The sequence below is a fragment of the Vanellus vanellus genome, assembly GCF_965231255.1.
Source record: "Vanellus vanellus genome assembly, chromosome: 3".
NCBI lineage: Eukaryota > Metazoa > Chordata > Aves > Charadriiformes > Charadriidae > Vanellus > Vanellus vanellus.
The window spans coordinates 105,031,102-105,051,449 of NC_138907.1; the positions used below are offsets into that span (position 1 = coordinate 105,031,102).

A 20,348-nucleotide genomic window follows, 5' to 3' on the forward strand; every position below is an offset into this window, starting at 1 on the left:
AGACCTTATGAATGCTTACAAGTATCTAAAGGGTGGGTTGAAGGAGGATGGAGCCAGGCTCTTTACAGTGGTTCCCAGTGACAGGACGAGGGGCAATGGGCACAAGTTGGAACACAGGAAGTTCCGTTCAAATACACGGAAAAACTTCTTTACGGCGAGGGTGACAGAGCACTGGCACAGGCTGCCCAGGGAGGTTGTGGAGTCCCCTTCTCTGGAGATTTTCAAGACCTGCCTGGATGCAGTCCTGAGTAATGTGCTCTGGCAATCCTGCTTTAGCAGGGGAGTTGGACTAGATGATCTCTAGAGGTCCCTTCCAACTCTGAAATTTCCGTGATTCCATGATTCAAAACTTCAGGCAATGCATTACTTTCCTCCCCTGAGCAGCCCTGTCTTGGAGGCACTGTGTGAACACAGGAAGCAGTGTTCTTCACAGTAAAGCAGTTGCAGAGCATGCATTCTTTCTTCACATAGAGTCTTGAGAAAACGTAGCAATGACTTTTTAAAATGGCAGTTGTAGGCAAGTTCTCACTTAAGATGTGGTAAAGTCTAACCTGTTAATCAGCCTGAAGATTATCAAAGGGACTTCTTTTAAAGATTGTCCTATGTTCTGGAGGTGGGTATTCTTTATCAATCCTATTAGTGGTTTTTTGGTTTGAAGAGCAGAAGTTAAGATTTTTTTATGGTCAGAAAATCACAAAAAGGTGTAAGAGGGCAAATGAGCCTCTAATGTAGTCCTTAGTGCCTTCAGTTACAGTGAACAGATTTGATTCCAGAAATGTCTCCTAGGACTGTTTGTTTTATCCTGTTATTGTCTAATATAAAAAAAAAAAACAAACACAAAACCAAAACAAACCAAACACAACTATGGAAAGGTTCTGTGTATCAGAGATAATTTATAAATGAGGTTTATATTTTCTTCTCAATGGAAAATTGTTCAAAAATCAGAAGCATGAAACTAGGGAAAAGCTCAGATTTACAGACAGTCTTTTGATTCAAAGTTACTGAGCAAGCATAATAACGCTACCGTGCCCTCTTGCCAGAGCTGAAAGTAAGGTGTGCAGTTTAGCTCCTTTGTGTCCTAGGAGTAGTGAAAGGCAAAAGAAGCATAATTGCACTCCTGAAAATCCAGGTATTGGAAATTTATAACCCTCATTCAATGGGAATTAAGTTGCATGTGTATCCGCGTTAGTAAATTCAAAGTCAGACAGACTCAACAGTAATGTAGATCACCAATACAACACTTATACACTGCTCAATGTGCACATAAAACATTTTTAAAAATTGAAAAAACTGATAACATTTAACAGACTATGATCATCGAAAGATCAGAAATTGTACAGTAGAACATATGTATTCTTGCTGTACTTAGTGCTTTTAAACTTTGGAAGCAGAACAGAGTAACTTCCAATCTTGTGAGTGTGAATCAAAGCTCTGTCTTGTATTCATTATCATCTGATCTAGCTGAACAGTATAGACCCCATCTTCCTAATAAAGAATGTAAATTCAGACCTCCATTTCAAAACTCCTATTTCAGTTATTGTCATAATTCTATTTTTACTAGTTTTAAGGAACAAGAATAAAACTTTTTTTTAAGGCAGCTAAGTAGCTTTGTGAATTGCTAAGTAGCAAGTAGCTTTGTGAATTGTTTAAATTTTAAATAGCAAAAAAAAATTTGCTTGGCCAAAATTAAGGGGTTTAATGGTGATTTATTTTCTTACCTGAAGCAAATAAAACTAGAAAAAGAAATTATTTTGGGGGGAAAAGGAAAAGCTGGAAATACTGTAATCCAAATATTTCAATTTTCAAGCATTTATGATAAAAAGAGTTCAACCATCAGCAAACCACCAATGCCACATACTCTGTCCTGTGGCTTTCAAAGCAAGAGCTTAAGGATGAAACATTTTGAAGGGACTTAATGTCAATGCAGGAATTATGTAATTCTTCTTCCAATATATGATTGTCAGTCTTCGGATTTATTCATCTCTACCTCTTTGTTTCTGTGCTGTCTTTCATGTAGGAGCAAACTGATTGAAAATAAATGAAATGAAGTTAAAAATAAATGTGGAACGTTTTAACTTTAATGGCTTCATAAGCACTATTGTAATTTTTATTTTCACTGATTCTGAACAACCATGTTATTTTAGCCATGGTACGATAAGTATAGCCTGTTTGTATTTAACATCTAGAGCTCTAGAAAAGAAGTAAAAGGGTAAGAAACTTCTTTCTCAGACAAAAAAAAAAAAAAAAACCACCCTAAAATCCTACCAGAAATTAAACTAAAATTATAAATTGCACAAAGGAAGATTCTTGCAAAAGAAATTTTGAGTTCACAAGAAACTAAGTTAGGTAGACAAAGTGCATGAACCTTGTCCTATAGCTTGAAAAAAAAGTCGAGTAATGTGTGCCTGCATGCAAATTTTCACTAGTTTTGTGATTTCATTAATGAAATCTCACTGTAAAAGTATATGCACAGTTTAAGCTGCACATGGCCCGTTTCTAATGCTATTGTACTGAGTGAAAAAAAAAATGTGGATAATATCAAATGCAGGCTACTAAACATGCACCTGTACTGTGGATCTGTGTGAGTGCAGCAAGGAGTCCTTGTTGCACCAGGGTAAGATTTCTAATACAGAAAAATTTTAAATACGATTGATAAGTTGATATTAACTCACCTTTGAACTATTACAGTTTTTTTTTCGGTTTTTCATTCCAGAGGATTTTTACAGTCATAAAAGACAACTAACTTCCATACCTTTTTAGCTGTATAGAGATTAGTGAAAGAAAGATCTGCTTTTGCTGGTAATCAAGATTTTTGCTAAAATAAGTAGATATCAGTAGAATGGAAAAGTATTAGTTTGCTGTAGTTACTTTTTAGTATGCTGTTTCATTGCAAAATAATGTACTGATTAGAGCACAGAGATAGGTCTCAAAAGACTTCAGTTCTCTTCTGCACCTCTACAAATATTCCATACAACTGTGGACACAAATTTGAGATATGATGGGTCACAATACTGATACTGTGTTATTGTGAAGTTGGTGATTAAGACTGCATTACCGTATAATAGCAATTTTAACTAAACAGAAAGATTGTGAAATGTTCACTTCTGCATTTGAAATTAAATGTGTCTATATTTTTAAATTAAACCGTGCCTGGGCATGGGAACTTAATTTCCTCTACCAATTAAGAAGGTTCCCCAACTAGTTTTTCATTTGAACCAAGTAGAACATCCACAGAAATTGTTCAGAGCGTGGTTCAGGGTTAGCACGGGCAGCAAGACTATTCCCGATGAGTAGTTCAGAGAAATTCACCTGAGTCTGGAGGGTGGCAGAGCACAACAGCATAGTCATGGCCACTGTCTGCTGGCCTCACGCTGTAGAACAAGTGCTGGTATTCTTTATTTCATACCAATACAGATGTAACTTCAAATGTTAAGTATATACATGTGTAGAGAGATTGATTTTAAGGGTATGTTTGTACAAGGCAACTTATATCTACGCAGAGGATGCAGGTTAGTTCCAAAAGCAGAAGCTTTACAGCAGCATCTACATAGCACTACGCCACAGCTAATTGCCTAAGAAACAAGGTTAATTGGGATGCAGCGGGCATTGCTTCTGGGAGTTGTGCTAGTTTCTGTAACAAAGAATTGCACTGTGAATGCAGACATATGAGCTCATTCATATCTAGCTTAATATTTTGGGCTGTATGTTTCATAGACTTTCACTTATGTCTCTGGTTTATGGTGATAGTTATATTGCCAGTGAAAGAATTAGACTCAGTTGACAGTGATTAGTAATAATGGAAAAAAAGTAGTAACAAAGAATGAAATAGATTTTTTGTTTAATATAAAAAGAATAAAGCATTTTCTTTTGATAGTACATATATAGAGATCCCCAGAAGCAGGAAATTTCAGGGCTCTTCAAAGCAAGTACAGAAACACAGGCTTCCACATCCAAATCTTTCACAGCTTCCAATAAGCAATGAGACTCTAGGACTATGCATTTTTCCCTCTTTTATGGGACAGAAAAAAGTCAGGAGGTAAAAAGGTATTTGTTTCTGTCAATGAAATCCCAGTGTAAACACATACTTATTTAACCTGCACATATCTGATTCGTGTATAACATTTGTAAGGGTATAATACTAAATTTAAGTAAAATTTATTGTATGAAATAGAAGCTAAACTGTTATAATGCAAGCTAAATGTAACTTCTCTGGTGAATTATTTCATAGGATTCACCATAAACCAGAATGGGAGTAGTTTCAATTTGGATATTCTGTAGTTTTACTACTCCTCAGGAAAAAAAAAAAAAAGCAAGTCTCTCTTCCATTAACCATGTCTCTTCACCAATCTAGATAAGGTCTTACTAAGGCTTTACATACCTCATTGTAATACCCGATGTTTTTAAATGTATTTTGCTTTTCTGTGCAATTTTATCTTCAGTGTTTATAATAACAGTCAGTAGATGGCAAATATGTTGGCTTCATGCCAAAGAGGGTTCTCCTCTCCCACCACCCCCAAATATTACTTCTAAACTAATTTTTATGAAGGAAAAATTTGGATTCATATTGGACATCCTCTAGTCCTAGGTATATTATTAATGCTTATAAGTATCTCAAGGGTGGGTTGAAGGAGGATGGAGCCAGGCTCTTTTCAGTGGTTCCCAGTGACAGGACGAGGGGTAATGGGCACAAGTTAGAACACAGGAAGTTCCGTTCAAATACACGGAAAAACTTCTTTATGGTGTGGGTGACAGAGCACTGGCACAGGCTGCCCAGGGAGGTTGTGGAGTCCCCTTCCCTGGAGATTTTCAAGACCCGCCTGGATGCAGTCTGAGTAATGTGCTCTGGCAATCCTGCTTTAGCAGGGGAGTTGGACTAGATGATCTCTAGAGGTCCCTTCCAACTCTGAAAACTCCGTGGTTCCGTGATATGCTTGACTAGAATCCATTGCAAGATTGAAATTATGAACATTTAATACTTTTAAGATTGTGCCTTTAAAAGAGGAGAGAAATAAAACCAATTTGAACTGTTTTTCACCCAAGATTATTTTAGGATGCTAATATTTCTTTAAAATCCTGATTCTTTTTAGCTGATTGAATAAAATATTCTTTCAATGAATGAACATTTGCAAAAGCAAACTTGTTCTAGTGTATTAGCTAATCAGTAAATTTAAATTATATTTATGATAAAACTTAACCTTTTGAAAAAAAGTATGATTCAGGAGTAAAAAATGGTGCATTAGTGACTCCATATTTCTTGTCTCTAAAATTATAATGCTATCTAATGTTCTTCTCCACTGGTTTCTTTTTCAGGAAAATTAATTTGAAATGTATGATATACTTAAAAGGTAGATTCCTGACATTGTTGAGCTGAAATTTATAATACTAATAATATTCTAAGTCTTTATTTATACCATTTTGTTTAGAGTGAAGACAGGACAGGGGTTGAGGAGGGGTTTATAACTTTTCAGACAACTTTCAGATGAATAGACAGCAAAGTTGGGAGTTTGCAATGGAGATTGCAGTGTCTCATCATAATCTTGTGACAAGAGACCATCACGTTCACTGCAGAGTATAAAACAGAGGATTCAGGAAGGCAGATATACCGTATATGCAAACTAAACAGTCGTGACAAACACCATAAGTTTTTAGGTTTTTAACTGCTATCTGAAAAATAACTTAATGCTTTTTGGTGCTTACCCTCACTCCTGCTCCACTGTCAAATATTTGATTTTTCACCATCTCCCGTTTTCTGTTCTACATACACATACACGTTAATACATACCACGACATACACAGTAATAGCAGAAAATGTTCTTGTTAATGTTGGAAACAAATTTTCTCATTACAGGAAATAAAAAAAGAAATTGTTAAAGTGTTGTTTAAACTATGTGTTTGTTTGATTTTAATTTAGTTTCCTTCACATAATAAATACATAAAGACCAAACAAAGCCTACCAAGAGAACGATATAAAATTCCTTCAATTTCTCTTTTATCTTCAAACCACTTGTAAGGCCATGACTATTACAAGAACTACAATAAAATCATAGTATTGTTTTCAAAGCAAAAAAAGATCTAGAGACTTGCTTAGGAGTCAACATATCTGATATTTAAAACCACAAAGGATATCAAATGGACCGCAGTCACGAGCTGCTGGTGAAGTAATGAAAAAAAGCACTGTTACATATTATTTATGACATTGCTGTTATGCATCAGTGATGAATGCTGTTTGTCTTACAGTGGTGAACTGTTCTGATCCTGGCTTTGTGGAAAATGCAATTCGGCATGGACAGCAGAATTATCCTGAAAGTTTCAAATATGGAACAAGTGTGGCGTACCATTGCAAGAAGGGCTTTTATCTGTTGGGCTCATCTGCTTTGACCTGTAAAGCTAATGGCTTATGGGACAGATCACTACCAAAGTGTTTGGGTAAGCATGCATTCAGTTGGATTAACATTAAAGAGTGGTGCATGATTTTTAGTCATGATAGACCAAAAAAGTGTAGTCGTCTACTGAGGAACAAAACTGGACTTCAGGATCAATGTATTGCAAATTGTACAGCTCAGTAAGAAAACAGTAAGACAAGATGTCATGCAACTTGGCATTATTAAAAATGGATTTAGAGGGAACTGTGGAGCTATTATTTCAAATGCCAGAAAGTTAAGACTAATTTCCCCTTTTGGTGTGTTTTTAAGATATCTGAAAACAGCTAGGGAAATCTAAAATTATTATTTATATATTATCATTTAGATTGGTAGTCTAAGACCATTAATGCCTATCTCAGAATTATTTTTTTTCAGATGTATTGAAGTGCGTATGTGAGAATGAATCTATGAAATATTATACAGGAAAATTTTGCTCAAGAGGGTCTTTTTATAACATCACTTCATATTTCCTCCATCACTTTTTCCTCAGGGAGGGGAGAAATCTTCTGGTGTTTCCTATAATCAATGGTTTTGAGTCTAAATCACCTAGAATAGCTGCCCATCTTTCCACATGCAGTGTTCTGGAAGTTTGATAGCAGTTGCATGGCTTTCTGTTTTTAGGCAGAGCTCAAGGAAAGTCGAAGGTGTCCATTCCCTCAGAATAGGAATTCCTGACCTTGCTCTGGAGACTATTGTTTGAGGCCGTGGGAACTGAGCCTGGGAGGTGCCTACATTCCTCAGTCACCTACTGGATTAGCTGCTACTAATTTGCTGCTGATGGACTGAAACACTGAATCCTAAATATCACCAGGACAAATTTAGCATTCTTTCCCCTAAGAAAAACTCAGTGAAATGAATAGGGCTCTTTCTATAAGAAAGATCTGTTTATCTATTCACAGATGAAGTCACTCAGGGTCTTTTCAAGTACGGTGAGAGAGATTTAATTTTCAAAGGTTATCAGTGATAATCTCTTTTTTTCAAGCGTAAGATTGTTTCTGGTGATAGGGCAAAGTGCTTGGAGAAGCAGGTGAGATAAATTTTCATCCCAAAGTGGACACAATGTTTACCATGAACAATTCCAGTTCAAGAATAAAAAAATAGAAACACACCGCTCTTTTATATGCAAGGCAACACTTATGAGTGTCATTGCTTAAAACTGTATGCTTCTTTTCTTCTTCATAAACTGGGAAAATTTCATGCTACTCATTAGTAATCATTATACAGCCACGTGAAGGTGACCCGCATATGATTTTCTTCCAAAACCCCTGATCACCTGCTGCAGCTCTTTCCAGAATTGCAGTAGGACTAGCATTGGCATTGTACTGAAGCACGCTCGTTAAGGTAACTGATCTGGCTGGAAACTAAACACTGTTTTTTTTTTCTGTGGCAGTACTGTTCAGCCGGATCAGTGTTCTGGTTTGGTTTACCATTTGCTACATGAACGCTTAAGCCAGCCCAAGGAAAGCAAAAGAAACGCACAGCAGTGAAAGAGTGGTGGTCAGGACTATGCCTCTTGGCAGAATTCCATTGTGCAGTCAGTTTGACATTATCATGGTACCCAGTAAAACACAAATAAATTTAATGTCTGTCAGGAGTAATAGTCATCAGAATAACATTCTTTTTTTTTTTTTTTTTCCTAAAAATATATTTGACCTATAGGCATTCATTCAAGTAACTCATAAAGCTGCTCAAGTTCAATTGCTCCACTTAAGTGTTGTGGCTCTTTAAGTTATGTGACTGTTTACTAAAGTCATATAAAATTTATTTTCTCTGGTTTTCCTTTCTCTACTGGTTGACCTAATTTTTACACAAAAAGCATTCAGGATTTGATTTCTAGTTCACCGTAGGATGACTTATGTTTCCTTTTATAATAGATCCGAACTACTTGTTTGTAAGTTATTCTGTGCCAAAACTGTTTGGCTGAATTTTTGCTCAAACAAAATTAACTTAAGTATAAATATGATTCATACTTTGCAAGAAATTATCAGCAATCCGTTTTCCTCTTGCTCACTTTAGTGCAACACATTGCTATAATAATACTGCAGGTGAAGCTTTTATTTCTCTATACTGTCTAAACTGTGTCTAGTTATTGTATAGGTATGGTAAAGCTACTTTCTGTTCTCATGTCTGTAATATATAAGCACATAAGCAACATTAACCTTATTTGGTTTCTTCTTTCCCAACCTTAACAGAAACAGTGGGTATTATTTGGAGGGAAGGACAGTGAATGGAGAAAAATGAGGAAAGAACTCAGTATATTTTTCAGGGGAAGGCTAAACCGGGTGGGTTAGTTTGACATGTAGTTTTATGTTTAATCCTACAAATGACCAGTAATCATCTATAGCAACAGCAAAACTGAAGATGTGAAGGAGTTGAAATCCAGACAGAAGTTTATATTGTGTAGAACCAGCCTCATTTGTAAAGGTTATAATGATTTTTTTCAGTGCCATGAAAACATCTTATAATATTGTGCTCTTTCCTCTTTTAGCCATTTCTTGTGGACATCCTGGGGTACCTGCCAATGCAGTTCTTTCAGGAGAAAAATTTACATATGGCTCCATAATTCACTATTCTTGCACAACGGGTCGAAGGCTCATTGGAAATTCTACTAGGGAGTGCCAAGAAGATAGCCACTGGAGTGGGACTCTCCCTCACTGTTCAGGTACTGGTACCAACCATCATCTGGATATCACCTTGTGGCACATGGATAAGGCTATTCTCAAGCAATTGTTAACTATAGTCAAATATTTGGTTTGGGATTTTTCCCAAGTATATTTTAATTTCACCAATAGCCACTCAGCTGAATTGTAGCCATTTATTGAAATATTTTCATATGTTGTCTTATTCTCTTTGTCATTACTTCATAAGTTTACTCTTTAGCTAGATGCTGTGGTTGTATACTGCACTATATAGAAGCCACAAAACACTGTTTAAAACCTGGTAGAGTTCTGCTTAAAAAGGATGCATGTATTAAATTTTATTTTTATGAACACAGTTTTGTGTAAACAAAGCTTGTCACATAGGAAAATGTTGATTAAAAAACGGCACAGCAAAGGTACGAGATGGTAAACTTCATACATTATGTTCCTCTTTTCACTGACAGAAACATTCTTTATTAGTGCCACAATGTGCAAACACCATAAACCTCTGCAGCGTTCTTGGTGCTGTCAGGAAGTACAGGAACAGTTTATTCTCCCCTAGACTAACTATGCAAATTTAGAAGAAGCCATAAAACATTACACGGTTTTGTTGAAGTCAAGAGCTCAGATGAGGCTACTAAGGACATCCACAGTGTATTAATAAATTTTGTAAGGGAAACCAGTCTACACACTTCGGTATATAAGAAAACAAATACCTGACAGGTTTAAGAAGAAAATTTCTTAATGAGAAAATGGTTCCATAATTCCACATTATAGAATCTTCTTATAACTTCCCCTAAGCTCTTGGGCACGCCCACTGTTGGGCTGATCTGATTCAATGTGGTTCAATTCAGATTTGACCTACTTTAAATAGGTGTAAGGTATTTAAATTCTGTGCTTTGAGAAAGCCTGAAATAAGCGTTCATTGAAAATGGTCCATTCAAAAGTTGATTCTTCAAAGATGCTGAGAAGAATTTGAAACACCGAGGAAAGGGAGTGAATTTAAATCACTAACGTTTCTTTTCTGTTCTCTGCTGCTGAAGGAGGAAAGTTTACTTCGTCTTCTCACACTGCTAGATCTCACTGCCATCGTGGTCTCTGTACCTAAACCTGAAAGGAATCTCTGCAGGACAATTGTATGGATAGTTTCCACACAGAATTGACCTTTTCTTGCTTATCTTAAGCCCACATTTATGTCACTTTCACCTTTTTATCCAGTAAAAAATGCCAGATCTGAGATTGCACTGATACTTCAAAATTTTTAGGGTCAGAACCCTCTAGTGCTGTTACCCAACATTTCCCACCACAAGGGAAATTCTTGTGCTGGTGGAAAGAAATTTTAATTTAATAATTCAAACTCTTCAGATATTGGTCTTAAATATGACAGTATTTTTATAGACTCATATGTTCTTTAACATTAAAGGCCACTGTAGTCACCTCCTATGACGGGGAAAATGTCTAGTGTAACTAAAACATTGTTACTGATGCAGAATTTAATTTTCTGAGTTTGAACATGATGTGACACCATCTTGAGAGCAACATGATTCCCTAGGAAAATGAGAAATCTATCTCTGTTAACTCAAGTATAAGAACAAACAAAGACTCCCAAACAAACAGCCAAATAACCCTAAAAAGGTTTCTTATTCCTCTAAGGCATTTAGAATTATAAAAATCACTAAAATTTCCATGTTAGGTATTCAGGAGATTACTCTATTAAAAAAAAATAAATGTATTCATAATGTCAGTGAAAGAATGATTATATCCAGGACAACTGAGACAGCTAACTGAGATATGAAAAACAGTCCCAATATAACATTTGAAACCTGTAGTCTATGTAGGGTTTATTTCTTTATTATATATTTATATATTAACATATGTTTGAATGCGCGATGGTATAAATATGATCTCAGGTTTTGTTGTCACCTGGTACCTGTTGCAGTGATGGACACTTGTATCTTAGGAGTTAAATGATAGCTGAGATTTTTGTTTAAGACAACTCACACCCATTTTTCAGTAATGGATATGTAGTCAACTACATTGATAAATAAAAAAGTCTATACCTTCATAATACAGGATGAGGGACAATGGGCACAAGTTAGAACACAGGAAGTTCCATTCAAATACACGGAAAAACTTCTTTTCGGTGAGGGTGACAGAGCACTGGCACAGGCTGCCCAGGGAGGTTGTGGAGTCCCCTTCTCTGGAGATTTTCAAGACCCGCCTGGATGCAGTCCTGAGTAATGTGCTCTGGCAATCCTGCTTTGGCAGGGGAGTTGGACTAGATGATCTCTAGAGGTCCCTTCCAACTCTGAAACTCCGTGATTCCATGATTCCGTGAATACTATAACTCCCTTCATCTATACCCTTTGACTATAAACTTGCATAGCTCCAGTTTAAACTTTCTCCAATGGTTTTCACCCATCCCAAACAGCACTCCATCAAACAACAAACAATGCAGAAATACTTTACAAGTTAGTGTCTGCTGGGCATCATTCTCTACAGCCACTTTGAACGCAGCCACCATTTTGGAGAGTGAGTTTCAGAGTATAGATGTGGACAGAATACACCAGCTGGCTTCAAGACACTCACACTGTTTACAAACATGTACTTAGACAAGGAAATCTAATTCCAAATGCTGTAGGGCAGGGTGGTGAGGAGAATCTATTCTAGAAAAAACTAGTACTAAGCAAAGTTGACACAACTGAAGCCCACAAGTTAGGCTTGAATTCAGGAACTGTGTTTTTTATGAGGAAGCATGATTGTATCCAAAGTGTGTCTCAAACTTGCTATACTGAAAACCTTAAGCTACACACATAATCCTAATTTCTGACTTTAGAAAATTTTCATTTCTAAAATAAAAGTTTGAGTTTTCTGAATGTTTTGCCATTGTTATTCCTTTGTTCAAGATTCTGTCCGTCTGAGAGGTGTGCCTGTGATGAAAAACCTATGTAAGAAGATACAGACTTCAACCTATGGAATTATTTTGAAAAATACCCAAACCATTTTTAATAGAAATTCAGTCTAGATGTATAACTTAAAAATGGAGAACAAAGAATAATGTTACTATGGACAACAATATTGACACCAAGGGATTTAGGAGAGATACAATTTTATGTCAAAATTTATAATAAATTGTTGATACTGAGACCATATTTCCTTGACCATCCTGGGTAGCATTTCCTGTAGCAGCCACTTTATCTGATAAGGTAGTTGATTGATTCATCAGACCGATGAGGACATGTTTGAGAGGTCTGTTTTGCAGCACCTTCTTTCTTTTCTAAAATTCTAACCAATACTTGCACCGAATTTGAAGTGTAAGGAAAATTATGAGGTGTCCTTTCCATTCTTGACAGGCACACGGGGTCGGGTACCATTTAGTCTTTTCTGGGGATATGTGTATTTTGAATATATTTCTTAATAAACTTGAATGTGCTTCCCTTCACTCTTGCTGTTATCTAATTTTTGTTATTACAAGGTTTTGCTAGCGGAGTTCAAAAATAAAATACAATGTGTAGAAATCTTTATGTATGTCAAAAAGACAACAAATTTGTTAAACTGACAAAAAATGACAGGGGTGCTCTCTGTGTTCACAATTATCTTTTATTTATATCAAATTCTATGTTTAGGTCTGTATAGATCTGAGATAAGAAGTAGGCTAAAAAGACATATTATTTGCATCTTTAGCTTTGGTTTCATGCCCCTGCACTGGAAGCAAAGTGCTTATAACAGACCCTGTGCAGTTAATAGTACTATTCACAAGAGAGTATCTTCACTACCACTACATTTACACGTAACATCTCTGCCAATCATTCTGCTCTGTTGTGTTTTACAGGAAATAATCCTGGCTACTGCGATGATCCAGGAGTACCAGCTCATGGGTCTAGACTAGGGGATGAGTTCAAAATAAAAAGTCTGTTACGTTTCTCATGTGAAATGGGTTATCAACTGAGAGGATCTGCAGAACGAACGTGCCTACTTAATGGTTCCTGGTCAGGTGTACAGCCTGTGTGTGAAGGTAGGTATTGGCACCGTTGGCATTTATGACACCGTTGGATGATATTTACTAATGACAATTTATTCTTTAGTTAAAAAGAAATTCTATGCCAAAAATATGCTTTCATATTGCTCTGTGGAAATTTGATATAAAAGAGTTTGCAAGCAATATTTTCAAATTTTCTTTCTATATAATGTCTATGCATCAAGACTGAACAGATAATAAAATAATGTTGTATTCTTAACTATGTATAAATTAATGTATATTTCTCTACATAACTTATACTAATTTTTTATGATATACTATTTTTATGCTAGCTCTTTAAGAAGAAATGCAACAGAGAATATTTCTGGAAATCACATTTTAAATAAGATAAAAAGTATAATGAATTTTTAAACATTTTATGCACTGTCAGAATTGGAAAGCAGTAATGGAAGACTTTAGATTTAGTTTTAAAATGACTTCTTTTTTCCAAGGATGTTTGAAAAGTTATTTTATCTAATTCATTGGAGTTCATGGATTCTGTAGGACCTGTTGTCTGCTATACTAAATGATAAAATGGAAGATAGGAAAAAATATTTTTAATAGATTTGTTATATTTTTTCACCTAGGGATTTTATCACAGTATCCTCATCTAACAATTGTTCTTTTGCAGTATTCTTCAGCACAGACTAATCTTCTGTCAATGTAGATATCACCATCACTGTATGAAAAGGGCAGTGTGCACAGGATCTGTATTTTCAGCAGAAAATTGAAGTTTTGCAGTGTCCTTCCTTGTTCCCTTGCATGAAGACATTAAGTATAGTAGGACAGCAGCACTCAGTGGCAATTAGCAGTGTTTGAAATGCCACTGTTTTTGCTTTATTTATCTTTTTGCTTCAAACTTCTGCTTTCAGAAAAAAAGCCACAAACAAAGAAAAAAGCCCCTTTCATTCAATTTTTCTATTCTCCTTCAATTGCTCCTGTTCACTATAAATAAGGATAAGATTAAGAGAAGAATACCTTTTCACCCCTACAAGTTCAAGTTCCAACCTACTGAATTTCTCTTCACTATTTGAAACTTTTGTACATAAAAAGTGAATAAGACTTCATTAAAACAAAGGCATTTATGTATTATTCCAAACAGCCGTAATACTCAGAGTCATTTTTAATTGGCAAATTTTGTTTATTTTTAATGAATCCTATAATCTATAACTATTACATTATAACTAATGGATTATAACTATTATGATGGGGGATATCTAGCTGGGCACCCTGGTGGACAACAAGTTGAACATAATCAGCAAGGTGTCCTTGCGGCAAGGAAGGTTAATGGTATCCCAGGCTGCCTTAGGTGGGAAGTGATCCTTCCCCTCTACTCAGCACTGGCAAGGCAGCATCTGGAGTGCTGGATCCGGTTCTGGGCCCATCAGTTCTAGAGAGACATGGACTTACTGGGTAGAGTCCAGCAATGGGCCATTAAGATGATGAAGGGACTAAAGCATCTCTCCTCTGAGGAAAGGCTACAAGAGCTGTGGCTGTCCAGCCCAGGGAAGAGAAGGCTCAGAGGGCATCTTATGGACATATAGAAATATCTGAAGTCAGGGTGCAGAGAAGACGGAGCAGGGCTCTTTCCAGTGGTGCTGAGTGACAGTACAAGAGGCAATGGGCACAAATTGAAACACAGGACGTCTGTCTGAACACCGGGAAACAATTTTTTACAGTGAGGCTGACTAAGCCGTGGCACAGGTTGCCCAAAGAGGTGGTGGAGTCTCCATCCTTAGAGGCAGTCAAAAGCCATCTGGATATGGTCCTGGGCATCTGGCATCTCTGGCCCTGCTTGACCAGATTACCTTCAGAGGTCCCTTTTAATCTCAATCATTCTGTGATTCTTTGAATCTGTGATTCACATAAACAGAAAGGTGCAATAAATTGAATTAAGCAAATATGAGAATATGAGAAAATGTAATAAGTAAAATAAATATTATAAGTAGTGTAAAGATTATTTTATAGTCTACTGTCAAATTACCATTTGTCAAATGTTAAACATCTGCAGACTTGTTGTCTCCGCATTGATTCCATAAATACATTTAGTCTTAATGAATACATCCAAGCTTTCCTAGTGCAGCTCAGTGTTGTACTTTGACTAGTATCTGCACATGGTCTTTAATTTGTTTTATTAGTATTATTGTAGCATCCTAGAAAGTTTAGAGTTGGAAGGGACCTTTAATTATAATCTAGTCCAACCTCCTTGCCATAGGCCAAAACATCTTCCAGTAGATTAGATTACTCAAAGACCCACCCAGCCTGACCTTGAACACTTCCAGGGATGGGGCATCCACAAGCTCTCTGGGCAACCCATTCCAGTGCCTCACTGCCCATATGGTAAATAATTTTTGCCTTATGTCCAGTCTAAATCTACCCTCTTTCAGTTTCAAACCGTTACCCCTTGTTCTGTCACTACAGTCTTTGGTAAAAAGTCTCTTTCCATCTTTCTTATAAGTATTGAAAGGCCACAATTAGGTCTTCCCAAAGCCTTCTCTTCTCCAGGCTGAACAACCCCAACTCTCTCAGTTTTTCTTCTTCAGAGGAGAGGTGTTCCAGTCATCTGATCATTTTTGTGGCCCTCCTCTGGACCCACTCTAAGGTCCGTGCCTTTCTTATGTTGGGGGCTCCAGAGCTGGGTGTGGTACTCCAGATGGGGGTCTCACAAGAGTGGAGTACAGGGGCAGAATCACTTCCCTCAACCTACTGACCACGCTTCTTTTTATGCAGCTCAGGGTATTATTATGACTGGAATTCCACCAACTCTCGAAGGAGGAACAAGTGGCAGAGACAAACTCCTGTGTAGTGACTGTAACTCCTCATCCTCTGTCCCTTCTGCACCACTTGTGGGGCAGGTAGAGGAGCTTGCAGTGAAGGAATTAAGTTAACCCCTGGGAAGGAGGAGAGAAAAGTTGTTGTTACAATGTTTGTCTTTTTTGTCACTATCCAGATCTATTTTAATTGGCAATGAATTAAAGGAATTATCCTCAAGTTGAGTCTGTTTTGCCCACAGTGGTAATTGGTAAGCAATTCCCTTGTCTTAATCTCGACCCATGAGCTTTGTCATCCTTCCTGATGGGAAGGCAGTGAGTGAGCAGCTGGGTGGGCATTTGGCTGTTAGCCAAGGCTAATCCATGACAATATCCCAAGACATTAAATTTAATCATACTTATATTTAATCATATCATTGTATTAGACTAAATTGTTTCGCTTCTTAAGAGACCACACTTATTTGTGTTGTAGGAAGAGTTGCTAGCTCTTGAAAACTATGCAAGAGACAGTTGAACTATGTCCTCCCAGTCTTAGAAACCACTTCATGCTCCATGGAAGACTGAAGCAAAGAGTTTGACTTAAATGCACTTTTCTTCATAGCTCTTGAATGATCCCTGTTAATCTCTTAACCTCATGATGGGTTTATTTTCTTCCCATGAAGAGGAGTAGTCTTTGTACAACAGTGGAATGTTTTTGCCAGTGTCCTTTGCCAGGATGGTCAAATAAAGGTACTTTAGTGGAAAGTTGCTAGAAAAATTCAAAACAAACAAATCCTTCTCATGATTGGCTCATCCATTGGGGAAAAAAAAAAAAAAACCAACAACAAAAAAACCAACCAACCAACAACACTAAACCCTCCCCAAAACCCCAAAATGTAATCAGAGTAAATCACTGTCAGATGTATGAAACTGAAACATAAACATTGCCTTAATGTATAGCTACAGAAGCCAAAAAGATGTGGAGGACAATACAGAATGTCTGATCTTTTCTTGATTCAAAAAATAAATGTACAGAAATTTAGTATTTATGCATTTTTACAATTGAAAGAGGAGATACTGAAAGACATAAAGAGAACAAAAAAATGTGCCCAAAGGCAAAATAGAAGCACAGGTCTGTCAGAGAGTTCTGAATGAGCTTTCTTCTCTCCAGTGGCCTTATTGGGTGGAGTGGAACAAGCAATGCAAACTGTCTGAAACAGCAACTGAAAACACAAAACAAAACAAATGCAAGTACAGTCATCATGTTAACAAAAAGAAATAAGTTATTAACTCAAGAATATACCTATTAAACATTTTATTAGTGAAACTTGCTATAGCTTTTTTAAAAGATGGCCTATTGACCTACTTTTTTTTTTTTTTCAGTTAGTCACCTGTCATGGAAATATTGATTTTTGTTAACCTTTTATTCACAGCTGTATCTTGTGGGAATCCTGGCACCCCAGCCAATGGTATGATAGTATACACTGATGGAATATTATTCTCCAGCTCGGTCATTTATGCCTGCTGGGAAGGTTACAAAACTTCAGGGCTAACTACTCGACATTGTACTGCTAATGGGACGTGGACTGGCACTGCTCCAGACTGCACAGGTTAGAAATAAACTTTCTTCCTCTTAAGCTTTAAAGTAGTAAGTCAGCCAGCCTTCCTACTGAAAATTATTATTATGTTAGACAAAATAACACATTTCTTCCCAATTCATGTGTATTGTAATGCATGAATATTTTATGTATCTAAAGGTATGTGCCCTTTTGATACATGCTAGATGTTTCCAGAAGTATCTTTTTAAGACAGATACATAGGTAAATTTTCTGTGCTTTTTTACCTCATGAATGTCAACATTGAAAATGTAACATTATTCCTAAGAACAGATGTCCCTCTAGAGTTTCCTTACCTTGTCTTTTTTTTTTGTCTTTTTTTTTTTTTTTTTTTTTTTAATGTGGCTTATGTGCAGAGGATGAAGTTCTGGTAGTTCTAAATCAGATTTTACCTACTTAGATACGTTACTGTGCCAGTTTATATTGTGAGCCAAACGAGACAGATCTGACTGATAATTCTTCTGCCAAGGACCAAGAATCAGGGAGCAGTGAGGCTGGGCTACCCCAGCAGGGAAAGTGAGCCAGGAGCAGAGGGGTGCTAATGGGCCAGCAGGGCCAGTGGCCTCACTGACAAGGCCAGACCCACAGAACATCAGTATAATGATAAAGGAAAAAAAAGAGGAATTCCGTAACTCTGCTGGAATTGCATTGCACCGTCAACGTTAGACATAATGTGACAAAGATCCCAGTATGAAGGAAGGACAAGTCTTGTCCAAACTACCCCTAACATAACGATCTACAGTAGCAGTAGAGCATACCAGCTTAAACTAGTGTATTTAAGGAACACAATACTTGGCCCACGCTACCGCCATGCCTCAAAAATATGACTTTTTAGCTAAAAATTAGAGATTACATTTTTGATTTTGTGTGAAATATATTGATTGAAATTTTTCATGTTTTGGACACTAAAAAAAAAAAAAAAGACATTAGCTATACACAGTTCAACGTTTCATTACATGTTTATTGAAAAAAAAAAAAATCCCTTTTCTTCTTTTCCTCACTAGTGATCAGCTGTGGAGACCCAGGCGCATTAGCAAATGGCATTCAGTTTGGAAATGATTTTACCTTTAATAAGACGGTCAGCTATCAATGCAATCCAGGATACTTGATGGAGCCTGCCGGCTCGTCTACCATGCGTTGCATAAAAGACAGCACTTGGAACCAGAGTAAACCAATTTGTAAAGGTGTGCTTTTGAACTTAAATAGTTTACAGATATTGTTTTGATACTATATGTGAAATTCACTAAACAGTGTCTTTATAAAAAACTTGTCAAAATGTTCTCTGGGACGATTAACATGCAAATACAACTAAAACGTTTAGGTAAGTATTTGTGTAAAGTTTGTTATTTATTTTGCACATATGCTGTGGTATAATATCAGCCCAAATAGTGACATTAATGACTACAGTAGAACCAAATCACTCTGCAGTGAAGATTACCAGAGTGCTCAGTTTAAAATGCTGGAAATGAAGTGCCCATTTTCCTTTTTGGGCTCTTTTATCTTGGATTAGATGGACAAAATTCTGTAAAGGGATCCTGCAGACCAAACTTTCTATAAAAGATTACCTTGTTTCAGTAATGTAGTCATCATAAATGGCCAAAAAGATGCTTCACAAATAGCTAATTACAAGTACTAACCTAATGTCATAGTGGGGATGAGGCTGAAAGGCAGATCAGGTAACCTGGTGCCACTACTACAGCAACTCAGGGAGTAAATTTAACAGCCTAGGGCATCTTCTGCCTATAAAAGGCCTAGACTGCCAACTCATTTAGCATCACTGTAAAGTGATGTCTAAGTCTAGCCTACTAATTAAATTTTGGCATATGTAGTTGACTGACCACATTTTCTGTTGTAGAAATCACTGACCGAGTGATTTTACGGTAGTGCTCTTTATTGAAAGAACCGATATGTAAATGTAAACTTGGTCATTCCAGATTTCATCATTTTGGGCATTCTTTCAGAAGCTGGAAAACATCAGAATATTTTTAAAGAGTCTTAGCCACTAATTACTGATAAAGTCAATGTCCATTGTTTGCTGAAAGCATTAGAAAATGAGCAGGTGAATGAACAAAATCCTATTGAGGTCTTTAAATAGTGCTGCAAAATCAGTTTAAAATAAAATGCAAATATTTTAAATCATAGACTCGTAGAAACATATTTATTTAAATAAATCGTATTTATTGAAAATTTTACCTAGCTCAGTAACCTATTGCCAACAATGATCAGTAATGAATCTGTAGGTAAGAAATTCAGAACTAGGTAAGCTATGTACTCTCCTTGCTTCCAGCAAACTAGAGCTCAGGGACTTCCTAAACCTAGAGGTGGTATTTTTGTATTTAAATTGGTTTTCTGTCTATTACTGGCTGCTTTGTCAACACAGGAATGCTTTGTTGGAACTGAACAGCATGAAATGTTTTTGTTAGTTTCGAGAGCATGATTAAATATTATGTTGCATTCTCCTAAACCTTATGAAGTCTTGAAATTATAACTTTTCTTTCTGTGACACAGCTATTACCTGTGGCCCCCCTCCACCAGTACTCTATGGGAAAGTGGAAGGATCTGATTATCGCTGGGGTGCCAGTGTGAGTTACAGCTGTGCAGAAGGCTATCAGCTGTCTAACACAGCCATTCTCTCCTGCGAGGGTCGAGGAATTTGGCGGGGAGAGGTTCCACAATGTTTGCGTAAGTCTTCAGGGTACAGTTGTGTTGTGCTTCACCAAAGCTTTGTCTCGGGCTAGAGTCAGTTGTCTCAGGCTAATGTCAGTTTCTCACAGTTTAAAAAGGATTTGGCTAGATCAACTATTATATGGACTATTTTAGGATTCTCCCCCCTTCTTCCAAAAAACACGCCTCATTATGAAATTGAGTGGTTGTGTCTATTTAAGGTCATAGTCGTCTTCCTT

General features: G+C 36.7%; 1 protein-coding gene across 1 annotated transcript in view; it reads left to right on the forward strand.

Annotated features, from left to right (window-relative positions):
* The window catches only part of CSMD1 (CUB and Sushi multiple domains 1), a gene marked incomplete at both ends in the record, with an annotated part of 1,228,645 nt that overhangs the window by 1,180,491 nt on the left and 27,806 nt on the right, over window positions 1-20,348 (forward strand). The window contains 6 exons of the mRNA XM_082481062.1: window positions 6,238-6,426; window positions 8,911-9,084; window positions 12,894-13,076; window positions 17,263-17,439; window positions 18,450-18,629; window positions 19,954-20,127. Coding sequence (XP_082337188.1) covers window positions 6,238-6,426; window positions 8,911-9,084; window positions 12,894-13,076; window positions 17,263-17,439; window positions 18,450-18,629; window positions 19,954-20,127 — 1,077 coding nt within the window. The remainder of the gene's footprint in view (window positions 1-6,237; window positions 6,427-8,910; window positions 9,085-12,893; window positions 13,077-17,262; window positions 17,440-18,449; window positions 18,630-19,953; window positions 20,128-20,348) is intronic.